This window comes from Maniola jurtina, chromosome 5 (assembly GCF_905333055.1).
Source record: "Maniola jurtina chromosome 5, ilManJurt1.1, whole genome shotgun sequence".
NCBI classification, from domain to species: Eukaryota; Metazoa; Arthropoda; class Insecta; order Lepidoptera; family Nymphalidae; genus Maniola; species Maniola jurtina.
Window position 1 is genome coordinate 8,051,862 of NC_060033.1, and position 23,622 is coordinate 8,075,483.

The window sequence follows — 23,622 nt, forward strand, 5'->3', positions numbered from 1 at the left end:
TCCCTAGTGAGCATACCTTGTTCTCTTTATACCATTTCAGCCCATCTTGACAAAAGGCTCCCACGACCCATGCTATGCTTTTTATTACGCGGTCTCCAATCTATACTTTTTTTAATATAACTTAATGGATTTGCGCTTGACTGCAATCACACCAAGCAGGAGATGATGCAGCCTAAGGTGGAGCGCGCCACCAAGAAACCACTGAACCACTGAAGGTGGAGCCAAGAAGGTGCATAATCGCATTTCAGCAACAACGGTCATCGCTCCAACGACAAGACGTATGAAATAATAATTAACATAGTCCTTTCTATAGGGGTACGGAATCCTGAAAAGTAAAACACACCATGCAGAGTCCAGACAGTGAAAAAACCTCGCATGCTTTATAATATCATAAATATTATAAAATATCATAAATATTATAAAGCATGCATCATATCTACTATACTATTCTTTAAATGCTATTGTACATTAATAAAATTTCTAATATTTCTATTTCTTTAGTTGAATATATAAACGACGAACGCTTTTATCTTACCTACTTTAAAGTTTTTGCATTTTATTAATGGCATTATTTTCATTGAGATATTGACTTACAAAGTTTGACATGTCTACAATGTTACCCGTAACCACAGTATTTTTTAAACTAGTTTCACTTTACTCTGCGCTAGTTTCTAAACGTTAGTACGTCGATGTCTGACGCGTTTGACGTTTGTGGGTGTCACTGTCATAATTTGTAGGGATGAGCTGTATCGAATTAAAGTATCGATATTTTACTCATAAGTACCTAGTACTCGTAACGAAGGTATCGATACCCGCGGTAGCGGAATCGCATTAAAAATATGAATATTTTATCAAATATCGTGTAGGTACTTTTGATTGAAATTCAGATAAAATCAAAGAAACTGAAATATAAATATGTTTCAGGCACTCTTTGGCTATTCAGAGACATGATTGGGGATTTATTTCGTTGTTATATCATGATATTCAGCTGTTAATGCCTGACACTTATATGAAAATATTAAACAAGTTAAGTTAAGTGTCTATACGATGGATGGGATTTGGGAATGGCTAAAAAAAGTATCGATGGGGTACAATAGAAAGTGTGGATTCTTCCTTTATGATATACAGTGGATTTCATTTATTACGCCCTTTGTTGTAGCAACCATTTACCTATAGCGAGATTAAATCTAAGTCCCTTGAATTTAAAGCATACTTTAGTACTAAAATAATAGGTATCATGAACAAAGTATCGAGTATACTGGTTTATCGATATTTCTTGTGAATCCCTATTCCCTAAACTCATTTGTCAAACAAATGTCAATTTGTCAAATCATTTGTCGCGAAACATTCAGCGAGGAGGGTCGATTTTGTTCGATACTTTCTTTGCGTCCGCGATTGCCGATCCTGTTTTAATGACGCGAGATAATAATATGCACCTGCGCCATACCTTTTTGGTCAGCAGAATCTATATCTAGAAAATAATCTCATTATTGGTGTCAGTACTCAGTGGATTGTCTAAAATCAGTTGCTGTCTGTGACTGCTCTCACGTCCTCCCTGGCCCCATGCACTGATTAAGTGATTATTGCTTCCTTTTAAAATTATGGTAAGTTTCTGCCTGATTATAATTTAAATAACATAATTTATAATACCCATTAATTATATTTGGAAAGGTGCAACAATCTCAATTTGTTTTCAGTTACATTTTAAGGGGTGTCTTCATTATAAATATTTGTTTTTACGAAAAAGCTCCTTAGTTTTGTTTGATTCTAATATTTGGTGCTAAGCCACCTGCTGCTTTGTTTTATAGCTGACAAAATATATGTACTATATTATAGATTTGTTCTCATTAGAATTTGGCAAAAGCACTATTTATTATTATACTGCACATACTCATTTATTAATTATGAAAATGTACTAAGTATTTGGCTAGAATATTGTTGCCTTTCTGTGCTGTTTATAATGTTTGTGTCCTACCTAGCTGTGGTTTAGTGGTAACCATCATAAAAGCTCTTATACGAAAATGAAAGCTCCTGTTTATCATTAAGATTTAAAAAAAACGAAAGTAGTGTGAAATGAGCGATTAGGTAAGTAGGTACTTCTTTAATTAGAATAATTTCTAATTAAAAATTTAATAAACATATAAGTAGGTAGTTAAGTAAATAACCAATTTTAATGTTACTTTCTATTTATACTTAGTGTATTATTTCAACAAATATAAGTAAGTGAATCACCTTCTTTTTATGGAGTACAATTCAGAAATACATAAGCAAATTGATGCTGATCAAGTTGAAACAAACCCCTCTTAAAGTTTACAAGTCTACAGTCCTTGTCTAAATATTCGCTACAGAAAAAGATAGATCACTACTTTTAGAACTATCAAGTTAAGAAATTTGTTGAATGATTTCTCAAAAGAAGTTTTTATAATGTGAAGAATCCCTCACAATAGGTTATGGATTTTAAAAACATGACGTTACACTCTATTGGCTCCATTGTTTAGTATCACTCAAGGCTTTTGCTCATTGGACACATGTTTTTAGGGTTCCATATCTCAAAAGAAAAACGGAACCCTTATAGGATCACTTTGTTATCTGTCGGTCTATCTGTCTGTCTGTTTGTCTGTCCATCTGTCCTGTCTGACAAGAAAACCTATAGGGTAGGTACTTTCCGTTGACCTAGAATCATGAAATTTGGCAGCTATGGTCTTATGAGACAAGTAAAAGAAAAAATCCGAAAATCTTGAGTTTGTGATAAAATCAATAAAAAAATTAAAATGTGTTCATATGCAAATAAAAATTGTATTTTCAATTTTCAAAGTAAGATAACTATCCCAAGTGGGGTATCATATGAAATGGCTTTACCTGTACATTCTAAAACACATATTTATGTATTTTTATGCATAATGGTTTTTGATTTATCGTGCAAAATGTCAGAAAAAATACTCGAATTCAGTACCCTCTGTGGCTCGAGTTTGATTCGCACTTTGCCAGTTTTTTCTTCAAGCTCATACTAAGTAACTGAGTAATCTTTGTTTTAAATTTTAAATATAGATGAACTGAGAATTCAGCTACTAAAATAATATTATGCTTTGCTACATGGATGACAGACACATAATAGCTATTCAATGTTAACTGCTTCTGTAATATCTTTAAAATGGTTTCCAATTGTCCCACGAAACAATATTGTGTGAGCAATTTGGGATGTATGACAACTTTGCTTGCTATGATACTTGATAGAGTGAAATATGGAGTTTAGAGTTAGAGTTAACAAAGTTTATGCTTCACGATGACCTGATGGTAATAGGTAGGCTACTCTGATATAGCCATCTCAACCTGTGGCGTACTATACTTACCGAACTTTTTCTTAAGTGGGCAGTTAAGAAATATTTTCACTCAAGCTTATATATCTGAATTCTTATTAAATATTGAATCTAACAAGAATTTATCCTACAATATTTGTGAGAAAATGTGCTCGCTTCGGTGCTTATAGTCTTTAATACTTAGATTACTATATTAGTACTTAGATATCCAAAATATGATTTTTATAGCCTATTTTAACGATATAAACTTTAGGTATTTAACCAAGTGTTAAAAATTAAATTAGAAACTTCTTGCTTGTGCAACAATTTCACGCTGTATACTCAACAGTATACCTACCTAATATAAATATTAAACAAGAAACTAGTAATTAGCCGCACCTCTCTACCTCTACCAAATTCATTCCAAAAAATAACAATTGAATATTTTAACTTTCTGAGTTAATACTTATTTATTTATACAGAAACCTTTATTGCGCACACACACATACATATATATATATGTATATACCGAAAACAATACCAGATACAGAAGAAAGTATAAATACAAAAGAGTGCAAAGGAGCCTTATTTTAAAAGAAAAAGCAAGGTTAAAATTTGATAAAAATTTAATAGATAGTACTTACTACCTAAGTACTTAGAGGTACTTAAAAATACTATAAATTCACAAACGTCAAAGCCTCAATCAAGGGCGACAGCTATTAGGGACGTATTAGTCATAAATTATAATACCTATTATGTAAAACTAAAATCTAACTAATGAGCTTTATCAGAATCAGAGCCCATTACATTCACATAGTTAATAGCTAGCTAGTAGGTGCCTATTATTTTAAAAATAATGACCATCAATACAGTTAACCTTCAAAACGAGATCGATTTTGTTTTAATGAGGTATGTTAATTTTTGAACGAGCATGCGCTGCTTTATCAAAAGTTCGTGTGATTAAATTCGCACTTGATTTTTCTAAAAATAGGTATATGTAGTACATATATTCCATTCTGTATTGCTAGGTAGGTATAAGGTATTTATCAGTACCTACCTACCTAATACCTAATTACAATTGAATCACGGTCTTTTTAACCCCCGACCCAAAAAGAGGGGTGTTGACGTGTGTATCTGTGTATCTGTCTGTGGCATCGTAGCTCCTAAACGAATGAACCGATTTTAATTTAGTTTTTTTTGTTTGAAAGGTGGCTTGATCGAGAGTGTTCTTAGCTATAATCGAAAAAAATCGGTTCAGCCGTTTGAAAGTTATCAGCTCTTTTCTAGTTTTCTTATAGAGGTTTTTGTGTCGGCGGTTTTTTAAATTTTGAGTTATTGCATAATAATATAAGAAGAGCTACTTACAGCAAGAAATAGATAGATACCTACCTAAGTAATTAACAGTGATGGCGAATTTAAAATTATCTAGGGAGTTAGGCATCCTGTAAATTCTTTCTATAAAATAATCTTGTATAGATGTTGCTCGCAACTTCATCCGCGTTGTATTACGTTTTATAAAATACATATAGGAACTGTATGATTTTCAGGGATAAAAAGTAGCCTATGCCCGTCCCAGGGATGAAAAGTCCGTTGTACCAAATAGATTAACCCGCGACTTCGTTCAGGTAAAAGGATTTTTATAAATCCTGTGGGCACTCTTTGATATTCCGGGATAAAAGTAGCCTATGCCCTTCCCTGGGATGCAAGCTATCTCAGTACCAAATGTCAAAATAGCGTAAACGGTAGGGCTGTGAAAAGCTGTCAGACAGACAGACACACTTTAGCATTTATTATATTAATATGAATTAAGTTTACTAGAAGTACGAAATTCATCGGGAAATTAGAATCACTAATAGTTACAGGTTATTAAGTAAGTTTATAAATTTAATCCTCAAATCTGAGGAAGAACGATAATAAGTCATCAATATGGTAATAACTAATAACTATGAACTAATTATGTAAGTAATTATATATTCAACATTTGATTAAGTATAATAAAATCTAGATGAAGTTTAAGGTCTGTGAGCATCTACAAGGTTAGCTAGAAAAATGCCCGAGGCAAACTGGCGTCAAGTCACAAGTGGTGTAGGATTTTAGAGGTTGTCTGTTCTTCATTGCTCAAGTTTCCTCAGTTTTCCAGTTAGATGTTGAACGACTGTGATGCTTATAAAGAAAAGTTGTTTGTTTAGAGAGCAATCGGCTCAGTACTCGGTCTATCCATAGAAATTTCCATTTAAATTATTTCTAAAGGCTCAAAATAGAATGGCTAAATCAAAGATAGTCTTTTTACCCGACTGCGACAGAGCCAAAAGGAAGGGTTATGATTTTAGCAGTCTATGTATGTATGTATGTGTGTATGTATGTATGTGTGTATGTATGTATGTGTGTATGTATGTATGTTTGTATCCATATTCTGTGTGTTCCACCGTAGCGCCTAAACTACGGGGCCGATTTTGATGAATGAGGTGTCAATCGATTCGTCGTAAAGGTCCGGGTGACAGGCTACATTTTATACGAAAAAAATTGACCTAACTGACGTTACATGAAAAAAAGTGGGGGTCTCCAAAATTATTTTTAACCCCCGACCCAAAAAGAGGGGTGTTATAAGTTTGACGTGTGTATCTGTGTATCTGTCTGTGTTTATATGTCTGTATTTTAATTTACTTTTTTTTTGTTTGAAAGGTGGCTCGATCGAGTGTTCTTAGCTATAATCCAAAAAAATTGGTTCAGCCGTTTAAGAGTTATCGGCTCTTTTCTAGTTTTCTTGTAGAAAAGAAGGTTAGATAACCGTTAGGTTCTTTATATTATGTCAATTGACAAATTTATGTCAAGCTGTCAAGATGCCTTCACTTGTCGGGGGTGTTATAAATTTTTAATTTACACTTGTTGTATCGAGTGGGGTGTCAAATGAAAGAGGAGAAAATTCTGAGTTCATAAATGTAAACGTACTACAACATTAAAATAGGTAGGTATACCAAGCGACAGAAAAACAATTTTACTGTAATATTTCAGCGTTTATTAAGACGATCGCAGTCGGGTTTTAGTTTTCAACTTTATCTTGTTTTGGCGCTTACGATCGATCTCACCCGGGAAAATAAAATTTAAAAAAAAACATTGCTATTGACGGTCAGCCAACTGTTTACAAGTCTGTAGATACTTCGCAGTGATTTGTAGTCTTCTGTACATATTAGGTACATATCGCATCCGTCTCGACAGGCTAAGATTAATTGATAACAAAGTCACACACTTCGTTGTTATTTATTGTTCAACATCCGAAGGGAATCTATACAATGAAGTTCAGTTTTTAATCAAGATACGAGTAGTTATCTACTTAATCAATTAAGAATCTGATGGTACTTAATATTTTGAATGCGGGCGACAATATGTATTAAAACCCTACTGTTTACTAAGCTATTACACTGATCGCGAGCAATTTGCTCTTATCCATTGAGGAGTTCTGTTCTCCATCTCCGTAGATATTCATCAGATCTCCACCTGCACAGTATACACTTTCAAACAAAAAAAATAATTTTCCAAATCGGTTCAGGGGTCTTTGAGTAATCGGTGAACATACATTAAAAAAAAAAGATTCCGACGAATTGAGAACCTCCTCCTTTTTTTGGAGTCTGTTAAAAAGTACTGCTTATTTTCATTATGCCCTGCCATTAAATAGGTAGGGAGGCATCTAACTAACTAATGCCTACTTTGCCTTCAAATTAGGTTATGTAGGTTCCGTAACTTCTCCTTAACGGTCTAGACTAGCTTACTGGGAATCATTACAATCCGGTTGGACTTTCAGTTAACGACTAAAGTGTAGTCAATGTTGCGCCACTCAAGTTTTTTGCAATGCAAACGTTTCCTCCATCTAAACCGCTAGTATCTAAGTACAAGTTTTCAAATTCGTTTTGAAATTCGATATCCAGTTTCGCGCTACATCTACCAAATAAAATCGGTAGGTACTTATTAGACAAGTGTAAATTAAAAATTTATTACACCCCCGACAAGTGAAGATTACAGTAACTAGAAAAGAGCTGATAACTTTCAAACGGCTGAACCGATTTTATTGGATTATAGCTAAGAACACTCTCGATCAAGCCACCTTTCAAACAAAAAAAACTAAATTAAAATCGGTTCATTAGTTTTGGAGCTGCGATGCCACAGACAGATACACAGATACATACATCAAACTTACAACACCCCTTTTTTGGGTCGGGGGGGAAAACTTAGTCCTATTGAAATTCATGAAAACTATCAAATTTTTTGAAATATTAACTAAGTACGTAATTACTAAGTAGGTAAGTATATAATGCAAAATCATACTGTAGGAGCAGGACTGTTTTGTAATTTTCACAGCTTAGCTGAATTATCAAAACAAGTGCCACAATAATTTATGAACTCGTGAGAGACGATCTGTTTTCACATCTCTCGTCTCTACCTTGTAGTGACCCCAATTTACATTGCAAACGATTGTTATTTTTAGATTATTCACTTAAGTACCTAAATATTTGTAAGTTTTTCGGTTGAATAATGTCAGCCAAATGTTAAAAATAAATCTTAATACCTAATACCTAAGTACATAAGTAGATCAAATCTCTGAAACTACAAGAGCTGCGAGTCTGAAATAGGGGACATAGGTGCTTGCTAAGACGGAATGTTGCAAAAACCCTCTCCCTCAAAATGGTTTTTAAAAACCTAAATATCGATATAAAAGAAGAAACAACTGTCAGACACATATTTATTTTATCATACAGCTCAAATCAAACTCAGTGGGTCTAGAAACTTGAAAGTTTCCATGCGGGTTTTCAGTATAACAAGGATTTTCAGTCATCCGAACGTAGCCGCCTCGGTTTTAGCAATCCAACATTTTGGGCCTGAAGGCTCAGTTCGTCTTTTCAATTTTGAAGGTTACAAAAATATCATCTGCTGTAGATTCAGTAATCAGTTTACGGTATTCCGAAAGCACAAATCATTGAAAGTCAACAAGCATTCAAAAATAAAGTGTATGAACGTAGGTTTGTCTTGGTTTGTTTTGTTGATTTTATTAAGCCTTTACCATCCAATTTCGGCTTGATAAATCAAGGTGAAACAAGGCAATACTAGAAAACATAAACAGTAACTCGTTAAGTAATTAAAAGTAGGTAATTACTCACAGCCTAAAAAAGAATCTAAAGGTTTCGTTAAAGGAAATAATTTTCTGTGATGTTCAGCAAGAAATATTCCTCACGCAATCCTTTGAATCGTGTATGAGTAACTTGGTCATATTTACCAATCAGTTAGTTATGTCTAAACCCGCTTGTTTTGCGTTGCAGTAAACCTGTTTGAAGTGACGTAGTAGATCTGGTCGTCTACCTTTGCAGTGGCAATGTCATGTACCTACCTAGGTACTTGTGTATTGGGAGAATTACTAGGTGGCAACTAGTTGTACTTGTAAATGTAAGAGCAAAAACTAGACTGAAGAATATGTTAGGTGGTGCTGTTGACTCATTGACTGTGGTTAGTATACAGTCCAGTTTTTACTACACATTTTTGTTTTTAATTTGTCCAGGTAGGTAGGTACATTACATTACATGTATTTATATGTTTTAATATTATACTTACTCTACTATAAATTTAACCCTAAGATAAATCCGTAGAACCAGTGTTTTCGTAAACTTTCAATTTTGTCGCAATATTGTAGGTAAGTAGGTAATATTCTACTAAAATGGTGCTATTATTTTATCTAAGGAACTTAGTGAAATGAATATCAAAGTACAGTATAATAGATACAGGTCTAAAAGCTGTCAATTTCCTAGTTTAGTTAAGAGATTTCGTATAATCGTAGAACCAACGGCTTGGCGGGCAGGATTTGAGCGACGTCTTTGAGTTATGGAGTCTGTACACCATCTCTCCCAAGTTTCTTCCACGGCTAAATCTAAAATAAGATAGACATTCGCACTGTAGAAAAAATATAGTCATCATTTCAACCCTGAAGTGTATTTGCTCGAGTGATTAAGTCGGTCGTCAGTTCGCCATCGAGGAAACTTAAAACGTTTTAACTTAGTTGTGACTTGTGATTTGTGTATAACTATAATTCTTGGCTGTATAAAAACCTACCTAGTTATTTCGGCTTCGATTGTGTGTTGTTTAATTTTACATTTACCTCCTGGCTTCACCTCTACACATACCATTACCGTGCCTCTACAGTGTCGAGTTCGAAGTTATTAGTTTAATATAAATACTTAATACATGAAATAGGTAGGTACTTACCCCATCCTGTTTCGAAGTATATTATTCCGTCTTTCGGAAGCCTGCTTTAGGCTACTGTTTTCAACGTTGTAAAGAATTCATTATATTTAAGTTGGTACATACCTATTATATCTACGAAAAATCCATCTGACTCAAATTAAATTCATAGGCACGTAGGTACTTACCCACGTCAAAAAGGTCACCCAAAACATAATTTCACATGCGGGGTTAGGTTAGTTATACCATTGGGCATTGTAGCTATACGTGAAATACTGTTAAACTATTCCATATCGATTAATTCAATATGAAATTCACGTGACGCCGTGCAACGACCGAATTTGTTGGTACGAATACGAGTACGTACATAATATAATTGGATTGAGCCTTGAGGTTGTTCGACAGCTAAAACATGTTTTGATGCTTGTTACGTGGTTACGTCCGCCTTGAATTATTGCGTAGGTACTAGGTAACTCTCTTAACTAATCTATTTACACTTAGGTAATTCATACATGCGAAAGTTAATTGACCATTTTATTTGTCGCTTCAACAGTTACAATATTTGACGGTACAGTAAAGCTAGTCGAATGGTGGACCTTTATGGAAAATAAATAAAAATTAAAACTATGAAAAAATAGGAGCTGCTAGGGGTGCTCCGATTACCGAAAGAATACTTGACAGTTTCATTAAAAACCGGCCAAGTGCGAGTCAGACTCGCGCACCGAGGGTTCCGTACTCGGGTATATTTTCCGACATTTTTCACGATAAATCAAAAACTATTATGCCTCAGAATAAATAAAAATCTGTTTTACAATGTACAGGTAAAGCCCTTTCATATGATACCCCACTTGGTATAGTTATCTTACATGGAAAATTAATACACATTTTAATTTTTTTAATGATGTAACCACAAATTCACAGTTTTCGGATTTAATCCTTTGCTATAAGACTTACCTACCTGCCTTTCATGATTCTAGGTCAACGGGAAGTACCCTATAGGTTTCTTGACAGACACGACTGGACGGACGGACAGACAGACAACAAAGTGATCTTATAAGGGTTCCGTTTTTCCTTTTGAGGTACGGAACCCTAAAAATGGCTGGGAAACAGACAGACAGGCGGATTGGATTAAACTACTACAAGGGTTCATAGTTTTACCACTTCCAAAAAAAGGGAAACCGGTTAGAGAGTATTTTTTGGAACAATACCTTAACTTCCAAATTGTCTCAAGTAGAGTGCGGTTTTTTAAATTATTATTTGCGTAGTTATAGACTTCCTTTTAACTTCATTATAGCTTTAGGAGGAGTAAAAATTATCGCAAAATTGCGTGAAAATTAACCGATTTAACATGAGATCGCCTCAATTATTCACGCATAATAGGTATGTTATTGCTCATGATCGTAGATGGACGCGCAGGTATTCTGTGCATGTGTGGTGCCGTTAGTGGCGAGTGGTCGGGGCCTTGACCCCTCTGACCACCTCACCACTGACTCACCAACTACCTGCACTAGCATGGCTGTCTAGCTGAGATGCAAACACGTTGAGTGTCGTATTTCTAGTCTTTTCCGTGTCAGGACTTCCCAGTCCTAAAGGTATTAATTTCCACGTCAGTCAGGTGGAAAATCTTTTAATTCTTCATAACTATGCAGTAGAACTAAGTCTGTTCGACAAGTCATTTCTATAAGAGCCCCATTAGAATTTAGCGTCTAACTTTATTGCCAGAAAAACAGCAGAATCTAGTAAATCTAATTTCTCATTAACTATTAAGTTACTCATTATCAACTATAGTGGTAATCACCTGCAGCTACAGTGTGACGATTGAAATCAATGATTGGCTGACATTGTCGTTATTTGCTATAGGTACTTCACACATTGCTGCAGTATAAATGTCATAAATTCAGCCAATCACTGCAATTGAGATTGTAATAATGATTGATGCAGCTTTTTCGGAATGTCTGCTCTGTTTATTATTTGGTATTATGAACTTATCCGGTCTGGGTAAAATCTGATAAAATTCCGTTTGTATCGATTGTAGCATGAAGTAAAAAATCAACGTCTGACTCATTTAAACGTTTAAACCAAACCTAGTTACTCATAGTTAAACTTTCAGTAGCTCTTATTTCATTTGTTAGCGAAACTTTCTTCGCTTCCAAGTTCGCTTGTTGATCCTTGATGAAATGGACTGTAAAAGTGATGTTGACCTTATCTTTCAAATTGATTGTATTGCTATGATCCAATTTCATTTCCAATATCATATTTTTTTCTCTGATCACAATAATGATGATGAAAACGAATCTTTAGATGCAGGATGTAGAGTCAAGTACAAAACCATTATAATATAATTATTAAAGAGGTTTTTGCGTAACTCTTTATTATTTTACCAACAAAACGTGACAGCTTTGTCCTCGCTGGAGAAGATTGTACCTACTCGTACCTACTTACATAAATAAACCAAAACTTTTTACATCACTGTATGATGCCTAATGATCCAAACGTACTCGCTACTTAAGGTGCCCACGCACTTGAACTGAACTGCAACTGAACTGCGCGTCGCGTCAGCGCCCCGCACGATATTCTCTCTAGCCGCGACGCGCGTTCGTCACTGCCGCGCGGCGCGGCTGGAGATTATGGGTTGATTACACCTAACGAGTACAGTGGCGAGTCAGTGTCCTCGGCCGAGTGCTCGGTTGGTATAAACACTTTAACGAGTGCTCGGCCGAGTGCTCGGTCGAGCATAGAGGCGAGAGAGTCACTAGAATCCCAATCTGTTTACTAGGCCGAGTACCCACCTCCCCGCTTCATTCTTCTGCCCCCGCAGCGACTCGCTGTCCCGCTCGGCACGCGTGAACACGCACTCGCTTGTCACTCGGTCACGTGTCGGTCACTCGCCACTCGGTCGTTCGTCACCAAGCAGTGTGCGTGTTTATGTTTTTGTTTTCAAAATTATTATCCTAATTTCAATTAAAATGGCCGCTAATAACAAATGGAGCTTGGAAACAACGATAAAATTTATTCAGTGTTACAAAATACATGAATGTTTGTGGAATTTTTCATCACCCGATTACAAAAACAAGGACAAGCGTAATGCAGCACTAATTGCAATAGTAAATGAGATGAACATCAACGACTTTGGTGTCACAGAGGTGAAGAACAAAATCAAAAATTTAAGATCAACTTACAGCCAAGAATTGAAAAAAATTGAAGACTCAAAGAAATCGGGAGCTGGAATAAATAATCTTTATGTCTCAAATATAAAATGGCTCAAGGAAATGGAGGAGGTATTCATGAATGATCTGAAAAGAAAGACGCACGAGAATGTGAGTATCAATTTTTATTTACGTTTTTACAACTTAAAACATAACTATTACTTATGTAGGTCTTTTAGTTAATCATTCTATTTTGCCATGGAACGGCGCCTGGGCCGGAGAAGTATTCTGCATATTTGTTACGTAAATCTCTTGCTACCCTCCCTGCATAGTTTGTGTTGTGGTCGGTAATGTTTGGCAAGTTGTTAATAAGTTCTCGTCTCCAAGACCCCTCAGTTATAGTGCCTGAATCAGTGTCTTCTTCATCAACACAACCTCGCCGAAAATATGTACTTGAACTTGTCTTTCGTAGCCAATTATGAAGAGCGCATGAGGCTCGTATGATTTTATCAGTTGTGTCAACATCAGTTGGTATACGCCTTTGGAAAATTTGAAATCTGCTTGCCAGAATACCAAATCCGTTTTCAACTATTCTGCGCGCTCTGGATAAGCGGTAGTTAAAAAATTTTTGCGTCGTTGTAAGATTGGTACCACTATACGGTTTAAGTAAATACGTTTTTAATGCGAAAGCATCATCGCCCACTAAAAAACCTCCCTTTGGTAATAAATTATTTTCGAGACTGTGACGTAGTGAGCTTTGTCTGAAAATTCCTGCATCAGAGTTTCTGCCATTTGCTCCTACATTTAAATAGCGAAAACAATAATCATGGTCAACTACAGCCAGTAAAACAATACTGTTCGAACCTTTGTAGTTGAAATATTCACTTCCAGAATTTGGAGGCGCATCAATCAAAACATGTTTGCCATCGATGGCACCATGACATCCAGGAAAATTCCACCTAGTTCTGAAACCATCTTCAATTTCTTGCCATTCATTATGATCTGGTATCTGAAACAATTTTATTTTGTTAATTACAGATTCAATCGGTGTCTCAAATTCACGGTCATCAAAATGCTGAGCAACAACAAAGTGATTTACAATGCGTAGCCTCTTCTGAACAAGCAAATCGTTCACAATCTACAGTCACTGATGCCAATGCTACAAATAATACATCTACTGGCACTTCTGCTACTCCTTCACGACCAAAAAAGAGGCCTAGAGAAATTGTAAAAGCCATTAATGATTTAAAGACGATGCACGATAAAGTATTTAAAGAAGAAGAAGAAACACCATTCGACTTATTTGGTAAAAGTGTTGCAATGCAATTAAAAACAATGTCAGTGGAAAATGCGTTAAGGGCACAACAGAAAATTCAATGCATTTTAACCGACATTGGGATAACTGATTATAGGGAGAGAACAGCTTCATCAATCTCTACCTACGAGTCAGTTGCGACTCCAGCATCTACTTATTCAAGTTACGATGAAACGCTGACGGCCGGCACATATGAAGTTGGTACTGAAGATAGTAATGCTGTTTATTCTTATATTATCCAAGAACCAGAAGCATCAACAGAAATTACTGCCACGGATGATCTCATTCACTCAGCTATGCAGGCTGCTTCTGTTAGTAGTAATAGGTCTGAATAGTTTTAAGTACTTGTGTAGATACTGATTTTTATTAACAATAAACCGGAATTAAGGTAAATAGTGGTTTAATTAAATTATATAACTACATAATTAACCTATAGCAGTCCAACGCTGCACGTTCACACTCTGCTTTCAATCATCCTCTTGAATAAGTAGCGGACCCCGATCGAGCGTAAAAGGCTAGGGAAGATAATGATGATGATCATGTGCCATACTCATTTCACAAGTAAAACACTTACCCTCACATATAATTCTAAATAGTTTACGATGGCGTCCAGTACTTCTGGTATAAACACTGATATCGCAGATCGAGACACTCTATAAAATGCTTGCAAATATCGATAGCTTATCCCAGCTGCTAAATAACTTAATGTTACTTGCAGTTTAACCTTTGCTGGTATAGCTTCTCTCAAAATTGTATCTTGTCTTTGTATATATGGTGTTATGTTCTCCAGCAATGTCTCAAAACGTTCTACAGTCATTCTCAAAAGTGCCTTGAATTCTTTGGGATCTTCTGACTGCAATCCATTAAAAAGGCTATTAGTTGCTCCAAGGACAGTTCGCCTTAAAATCCATGTTCTGGTCCAAATTCTTCGGTCTTCATCTTCTAATAAATCCCACAATTGTTTAATAATGTCTGGTAACAGCCGGTTGAAAACCCGTTTAAATTCTTTTTTTTTGCGATCCATTGCAGAGCGTGATCAAAACTGAACTGACTCCCCACTGTAGTAAATACGTGTGAACACCCACTCGGTAACGGTGACTCTCTCGGCCGAGAGCTCATTTACTGACTCGCCACTGTACTCGTTAGGTGTAATCAACCCATTATATCGTGCGGGGCGCTGACGCGACGCGTAAGTTCAGTTCGAGTGCGTTGGCACCTTTACGCTGCGCTGCGCGACGCGACGCGACGCGGCAGCGCCTTGCTCCATACAAACTTTGCGGCGCGCGCCGCCGCCGCGTCGCTCAAGTGCGCTTTGCTCCATACACTCTCATATAAAAATACCTAGGTATATTTGACGTGCATTGAACATAGACGTATTACAATCTTAACAGGGCTCTCTCCGTCACTCGTTTCATACAATCGTAGTTCCAATTTCATTTGAATATTAAGCAACCAAAGTCCATGAAATTTTGCAGACATATTCTAGAAACTAATATCTGTGTCTGTGGTGTTTTAGATTTTTTAAAAATATGTAGTTTTAAAATTACAGGGGCTCAAAGATTTGTATGAAAATTTTTAAGACCGCGTCACTTTGAAACCGAATATTTTAACAGATATCTGGAAAACCACAGATATAGATATTAGTTTCTAGAATATGTCTGCAAAATTTCATGGACTTTGGTTGCTTAATATTCAAATGAAATTGGAACTACGATTGTATGAAACGAGTGACGGATAGAGCCCTCTTAATAACAAAACGACGGACACAAAACGATTACTAGTAAGCGAAGAAATTGAGATTAGGCTTTGGACTAATATAATTTAGGTACTCGCGGTTGGACCTGAAACTGAACCTTTGGCTTTTGATTTTGGCGCTCCAACATTCCTGAGAATTGCCCAGGCTGATGAGTCGACGCTGGGCCGGAGCTTTGGCATACGACTGATTGATCACCTATTTTGTAAATGCAAGACTGATTTTTTTACTTTTTCCTCTTAGTTATTATGATTTTCCTTAGACAGGTATTATCTCCAGCATTGTCTTCGACCACAAACTTTTGCAATTTTCTATTGTTCTGTTAAGGAAAGGCTAATACGACAAAGATGTAGCGTGATTAGTAAAGGAGATAGAATTTCAATTTATTCGCCGAATTGATTAGTTCCTGTGACTGATTCCTGTACTACCTAACGACTGGATATTCTAAATAAGTATATAAAAGGAAAAGGTGAAAACGTAACCGACTGACTGACTGATCGATCTATCAACGCACAGCTCAAACTACTAGACACCTATAGCTATTAAGTTATGACACCCACATAGAAAGGATTTTCCAAAATTTCAAACACGAAAGTGTAGTCCGCGCGTATAGGTGTTATCTCTGGTATAACTTAAATTATAAATTACTTAGTCCGTTTCGTTGAAACTGCAGACACTCATAAGTTTATTATACATAAACTACACTAACAGAATATGACCCAGAAGAAAATACAAATCCGGTGTCTTCTTTCAAATAATTAAGGTATATATACGAAAGCAACAAAAAAATAAGTCTCCAATCTCTATTACTAGTTCTACTAAAGCCAGTCAAATTACTTAACAATCAACTATTCCGTTCGTAATTTGGTATTACAGATGGCCTTCATTGTGCACATCGTCAGACACTAATTTGTTCTCGGCAGATATTTGTTACAAGATTTTGCAAGCGACGTGCTTTCTCGTACTTGTGGTCCATTATAGGATAGGTTTTGCTGTCAGTTTTGCCAGTTGGACAACACTGATGGACTAGTGGACCAGAGTCGGGAAGACTTGTTTGCATGAGGGTGGATTTGAACTGAACGAGTAAATGCTCGTCTATCCACAATAATATCACCACCTATTATCTCTATTATCTATAGCTATGTCGTTTGCACCATTTTGGTGCCTGGAAGAGATCGCTAGGTAGCGATGAGACCGCCAAATTGTACCTGTTTTGCTTTGTATGTGTATTTTCTGTATTAATTTTATGGTGTATAATAAAAGTAAATTTATTCATTCATTCATTCAATAATATGTCAACAGAGACAGAATGATACCCGATTTCTGTTTAAAAGATAATTTAACAATGAAGACTGGAGATAGAGCGAGCATTCGACCGTTTAGTCTGCATCCGCCTTTACTTCTGCATAATTCTGTGCTCAATTATCACTCCCGATAACCAGAATTGACCGATGCAGAATGTAGCATATAATATATCGTAAAATGCAGATGCAAAAATAGGTAAATTGCGATTGCTTGTTTAGTGTTGTATTCTAGTCTTAGACCTAGATTTTTTTCAGTGTCTTAACAGGTTGTGCTAATAATAGAAAACCAGAATCTCCAAGGCAGGTTTCAAGTTTTTATAAGAAGCAATAATTATTGTTAAACCTGACCTTTGAGGCTCCGTACCAATTACTGAATATCCCTTTCTCCACTGCAATGGCTCTTACTCCGTACGTCATAAGTTTGAACTAAAATTCGGTTCTATCGTCGAAGGTTCCAAGAAATGGTTTCATTGTTCAAGAGCAGAAAATTTTGGACTGGCTGTAGAGAATTTCATTGAACATAGCTAAGAACGACCTCTTAAAATCAGCCTTCAAATAAAAAATAAATCAAGTGCGGGACGCAACATAAGGTAAGTAGGGTTCCGTAGCCATGTTAGTTGTTAAAAATTTTGGCGGTCGTTATTTTATTGAGCGGTCCCACACTCAAATCGGTCTATCCGGCATTCGTTTGAGCGCTACGATGTCAGAGAGAGACATAGACAAACAGACAGACAAAACGTTTAAACCAAGGTCTTTAAACTTATAACACCATCAGCATCAAGTTTTATTAACATTTGCATCAGTTAAGGCTTCGATTTTAACTTTTAAGCTACTTATCATGTGAAATATGATTAATTGAAAACCGTTCAATCCCTCTTCGGTAAAACACGGATGTGAAAATATGTGAACATTCTTTAGGTATAATGCCGCTATTCCGGCGCGGTCATCTGTATTGTATGACCTGCGTTTACTGAAACACGAAACTAACTGATAACATGCTTAACATTGACGTTGTAATATAGCAGGTTAAATGTGGCAATTAAAATTTCCGTTCAATCCTGTACCATATTTGCGAAGTGCATATTGCGAAGCCAGCATGCGGCAACTATTAGTCGTGATACAATAAAATTGGTACCTTGCTCGATGGTCGACAACAGGTTTAACTGCCAAATCTACCTACTTGACGGACGAACATAATACCTATTAGCCCTAATTCACACGAGAGTTAAAAAAGTGTTGCGTTAAAACCTGGTGTAGCGCTGAAAATACAACAGTGCGCGATAAAAAAGCGTTGACGTGTGAACAGATACTTGGGAATGCGTTTTTTAACGGACGTTAAAAAAGCTCTCGTATGAATGAGGCCTTAGAGTGAGGAAACTCTCGGTTTGATCCTGAATCGACGATATTATGTCAAATGTTAGGCTATGGTGACGTGAAATCATAGAAAAATAAAAGTCTGCCTTAGGGCTTACCTTATGGCTACCTTCGTCAATTAATGTACTAACATTTGACGCCTGCCAGTGACGTCGAAGCCTCGACATTTTCTTAGAAGTTCCCTAACTGTCGTCATTTCGTAAGCAAGCGGCATTGTATCTTTTATAGGTTTTTAGGGTTCCGTACCTCAAAAGGAAAAACGGAACCTTTATAGGATCACTTTATTATCTGTCTGTCTGTCTTTCTGTCAAGAAACCTATAGGGTATTTCCCGTTGACCTAGAATCATGAAATTTGGTAGGTAGGTAGGTCTTATAGCACAAGTACAGGAATAAATCTGAAAACCGCCAATTTGTGATTACATCATTTAAAAAAAATTAAAATGTGTTTCAATTGAAAGGGCTTTACCTGAACATCCTAAAACAGATTTTTATGTATAACAGTTTTTGATTTATCGTGCAAAATGTTGGAAAAATACGGTATATCCGAGTACGGAACCCTCAGTGTGCGAGTCTGACTCGCACTTGGCTGGTTTTTTTTAAATGTGAAATGGCCTTATGTGCAGTGAAATGGTGCGGAAAATTTTGTAACATTGAATCTTAATAATGACAGAATTTCATTTCATAGATAAGTCCATATTCTTTAGTTTTACGTGATAAAATGATAATACCTATGTACTTACTTGACAACAGGTTTTTGTTTTTCGCCATGGCTAGATCTTTTTTCGTCACTGTGGCTGAACTTTTTAAAACATATTTAATTTTACTTAATCTTGAATAGTCCCGTTTAATTTAAAGCCCGACATGAAAAAGAGATCTTAAACTTGCTTAATATCAAAACAAATTATTTTAATTAAGTCAGTTCTTCACAAGAATCTTGTGAAGACCTTTATAAATAAGCAAATATTATGTAGTTTAAAAAACCGGCACGGTGAGTTAGACTCGCCCATCGAGAGTTCTGTAGCTTGGAAAGAAACATAATAAGTTTAATATCTGATAAATTATTTCTGATAATTATAACTACTTAGTTTAATTATTTTTGAATTCTTTCATTTCTTCCATTTGCAATAACGTTGTGCAAGCATTGTTTAAGTATATACGTTTACAATTACAACTATTCAAAATTTCAAGAATTATTGAAATTAGCCGTGTGACAGACGGCCAATCTTAACACCTTGTTAATTTTTAACCATTCTGGTACGGAACCCTAAAAACGACATTATAATGAGTATTCCGTGTTCAGAGCATCTTTATTAATCAAGGATCGTGTTCGGAAAATGGCTTGATCAAATTAACCTTGTAGCACTAGATATAACATTTAAATACCTTTATTAGGTATGCGTCCCCTTTCTGAACCTTTTTATGAAGAAAAAAAAATACTCCAAAATTGTGTTATCCGAAATAATTTCGTGTGCTATGGTGATAATTAAGGAAAGATCTAAGGATCTATAGGATCTTTATTAAATAAAATATCACAACTCATAAGAAATGTAAATACTTCGTAAGCACGTATTAATATGTACATAATATATTATGTCCGCATAACCTCGTGAGACGCATAACATCTGCCTAAAAACGTCACTTCGTGATGACCACGCCCACTGTGCCAAGAGTGTTACGACGAATAAGATAGAAGTTAAAAAACAGAATCCCAAGGAACCAAAAGCGTAATTTGCTATAATCCACTAAACCAGACAAACCACTCGACGAACGTTTCGCCCCGACACTGGAACATCCTCAGGAGATGTAGACCTTACAATGTCTTATCGCAAAGTCACGGACTTCCGCAAAATAACGCCTGCTTCTACAAAACAGAATCCCTTTAATTTGGCAGGTGCGACCTCGTGAAATGCTGGCACCGGTCGGGTGGACTGGGTGATCGCGATGGGCGCCATCGGCGCGGGCGGCGTGCTGCGGCGCTCGCACGCCGCCGCGCTCGCCACCCTCACCGCGCTGCTGCTGCTGCTGCTGGCGAGGCACGCGCCCGCGCCGCCGCCGCGCCCGCGCCCCGCGCACGCCGACCCCCTGCGCACGGACGCGCTGCCGCCCTCCCAGCCGCTCCTCGACACTACCAACATCCAGCCATCCAAGATTGAAGCCTCCAAAATTGAGTCCACCGTAAGTGTACTGGTCTCACTACGAGTTTGCACACCTCGGTACTTCCTGCTTATAACGCTTTTCTATTTAGACCTGACTCTTAATTAAATTTTCAATTTTATAATCATGAGTACCTGTCTCAGTTCAGGTCCCGCGTGGGTCAAAAAAATTATTGGGTTACCTTTTAAGAAATCCTCGGTAGCAGACTAAAGTTTATAAGTTGACCATTTTATATCCCCGTGCCTTGGGGAGCACATAATGCAATCGGTCCTATACGCCTGATCTCATTCCCATTGTATTGGATTGCCATCCCATCAGGTTATGAGAGTGAGGGAGTAGAGCGCCTTCAAGTATTTGCATACACGTTCGTGCACTATAATGCTTCTGCCTAGTTGGTTAGTATCCGCTGAGACTGGCCGCCGTGGCCAAAATTCGTTCAGGAGGACTTACTAGCTACTTGACTAAAACTATACTTAGTAAGATTTTTGTTTTATTTCCAGGTTCGCATCGTTCCACCTGCACGCACCTCGGTGCGCAACGTGACCGCAGCGCCGTCCGCCGCGCCCACGGCCGCGCGCCGCGACCCGCGCGTCGTACTCACGCGCGACATGTACGTGGCGGGACACGAGCGGCCCCACCCCGAGCTGTGTCCCGCGCTCGGAGCACATCTGCGCTTGCTGATCTTGGTCACATCAGCGCCGTCCCATTCCACGGCCCGTGACGCCGTGCGGCTCACGTGGGGGCACTACGCCGCCCGCCGGGACGTCGCGTTGGCGTTCGTTCTCGGCTCTCCGCCGGATTCCATGCGTCCCGCGCTCGAAAACGAAGATGCATTGTACGGTGATCTCATCGTCGGTCGCTCGCTCGATTCCTATTCGAATTTAACCCTCAAAACATTGTCGATGCTGGAATGGACCGATACGTACTGTCCGCGTGTGCCGCGGCTCTTGAAAACCGACGACGACATGTTCATCAACGTTCCGCGCCTCTTGCGCTTTGTGGCGTCGCACGTCAACGCGACGCGCACGATTTGGGGCAAAGTCGTCCGAAAATCGCTGCCGAAGCGAACGACGAAATCCAAGTATTACGTCTCTCCGCTGCAGTTTCCCGGAAAGGTGTTTCCTGATTTCGCGACAGGTCCTGCATATTTGCTCACGTCGGATACGATTCGACCGCTTTTAGAAGCTGCGCCGAGCGAACCTTACCTGAGACTCGAAGATGTATTCATAACGGGCGTGCTCGGCGCACGGCTGGGGCTTAAGCGCCAGCACGCGGCGGAGTTTTATAATAAGAAAGTGGCTGCGCACCCGTGCGCCGTGCAGCGCGGCATCGCCATACACATGGTGCAGTATCACGAACAATTCGATCTTTGGCGCAAGCTGTTGGACGGCAAAACGAAATGTGCTAGTTAGCGCCGATCAAACCCGTGAGATTTTGGTCGGAGTCTCGTTTAGGACTGATCCATCTTTGATCGTTGATCACTAAACATTGGAATCTCTAACTCGAAGCATAAACCGTAGAATTTTACGTAAATAAATACCTACATTATTAATAAAGTATTTGATAAGTAAATTCAAAAAATATATCGTATGCGTGCGATAGGTTTAGGATTATATCACAAAACACCATTTGATTTGGTTATTGTAGTGTTAAACAGTGGTAGCGACGCGAAAACCAAATTTTGATTTGACGTTTAGTAAAATATCTATTTGCTTCGGATAAACCGTAAGATAAACTCACGATTTCGAGGCAAAAATTGACGTTTTATGACTTCTTATATAATATACGTAGGACGTTAGCCAACCAGAAGAAATTAGTAAAGAATTTAAATGAAATCTTCCAAGAGAAAGTTTAAAGTAGAGCAGAAGATTCTGCTAATCTTAGATCATTCCTGCAAGTCGGTGAATCTCAATATTTTATACACCTATGCTTACCTAGCTACTATTGTGGTTTCAGACCTTATTTTACTTATTTTCTTTAAAGTTTATGAGCTCTCTAAATTAAAGATCTGTTTTTTATTGTAAAAATAGGAATATGAAGTGTAAGAGATGAAGAGTGAATATCAATACCCAGAAACAGGCAGAAAAGATTACAAATTGAACGTTATAAAGATATAACGGTTTTTACAGAATTTTCTCTATCGCTGAGATCGACAAATCACAAATGACGTATGCGTGATAGAGACAGCGCTCTACCAAGCCGAAATCTGTTTGTAAAGTTCGATGTATAATCTTTCCTGCCGGGTGCTGAACCTTTTGCTGACATGTCAGTATGTATAACTTGTGTTTGCATAAAGTGAGATTCTCTCTCATAATATTTTCCTTAAGACTATTTGTGAACAACCTGAGGGAAAGTTTAATTCCTAAATCTACATATATGGCTTACGCTTTTTTATTACATTGCTTCATTTAATCTAGAAACAAAGATATTAAATTAAATTAAAAAGTAAAGTTTTAGAAGTTAAGTTAGTCCCCATTGATTACGTTACATCACATGTTAAGGTAAGAAGAGTTCATCTTATACATATTAAGGGAGGGGGAATCTTAGAATAATGGATCCAGCACACTTTAACATGCTGACTCGAAAAAAATTAGTCTACTCCGTCTACTCGGACCTCAAGTATTTTTTTCTCGAAAGAGATCTAAACTTTTAGTTGGTGTGACGTAATTTAAGGGAGCCTATGTGACCCAGTCATTTAAATAGGGCCTGAGGTAGGAATCGTATTAGAATACCTCTTTCACTTTGCCAAACTATAAATCACTATGTTTTATATATACCTTACCTTATATACCTTAAAAAATTACCGCCATTTCGAAAAATATACCCCACCCCATTTTGCAAATTTTTCATTTTTTTCTAAAATTCGAAATCTCTCTTGAAAATACTCATTGGATTCCGCCTTAAATGGTAAATTGATTTGGGTCATTGGTTTTCAGATGTGGCTTTACAAGAATTATAGACTACAGGCCCATGTTTAAAAATGGGTGGGTCATATGAACCACCAGGTGACGTATACAGGACGATATAAGAGCATAAAATAATAAGTTTCAGCACTAT

General features: G+C 37.2%; 2 protein-coding genes across 2 annotated transcripts; one reads left to right on the top strand and one right to left on the bottom strand.

Moving 5' to 3' along the window:
- The first annotated feature begins 1,345 nt into the window (after nt 1–1,345).
- On the top strand, nt 1,346–22,594 carry LOC123865643 (beta-1,3-galactosyltransferase 5-like). The gene is made up of 3 exons (XM_045906809.1): nt 1,346–1,604; nt 20,303–20,586; nt 21,066–22,594. The coding sequence occupies exons 2-3, from the start codon at nt 20,353–20,355 to the stop codon at nt 21,975–21,977; spliced, it is 1,146 nt and encodes a 381-aa protein (XP_045762765.1). The 5' UTR covers nt 1,346–1,604; nt 20,303–20,352; the 3' UTR covers nt 21,978–22,594.
- On the bottom strand, nt 12,900–15,071 carry LOC123865789 (putative nuclease HARBI1). Its single transcript, XM_045907022.1, has 2 exons — nt 14,554–15,071; nt 12,900–13,673 (listed from the first exon to the last, which is right to left on the bottom strand). Exons 1-2 carry the CDS (start codon nt 15,001–15,003, stop codon nt 12,900–12,902), a joined length of 1,224 nt encoding a protein of 407 aa, XP_045762978.1. The 5' UTR covers nt 15,004–15,071.
- Nucleotides 22,595–23,622: the final 1,028 nt, after the last annotated feature.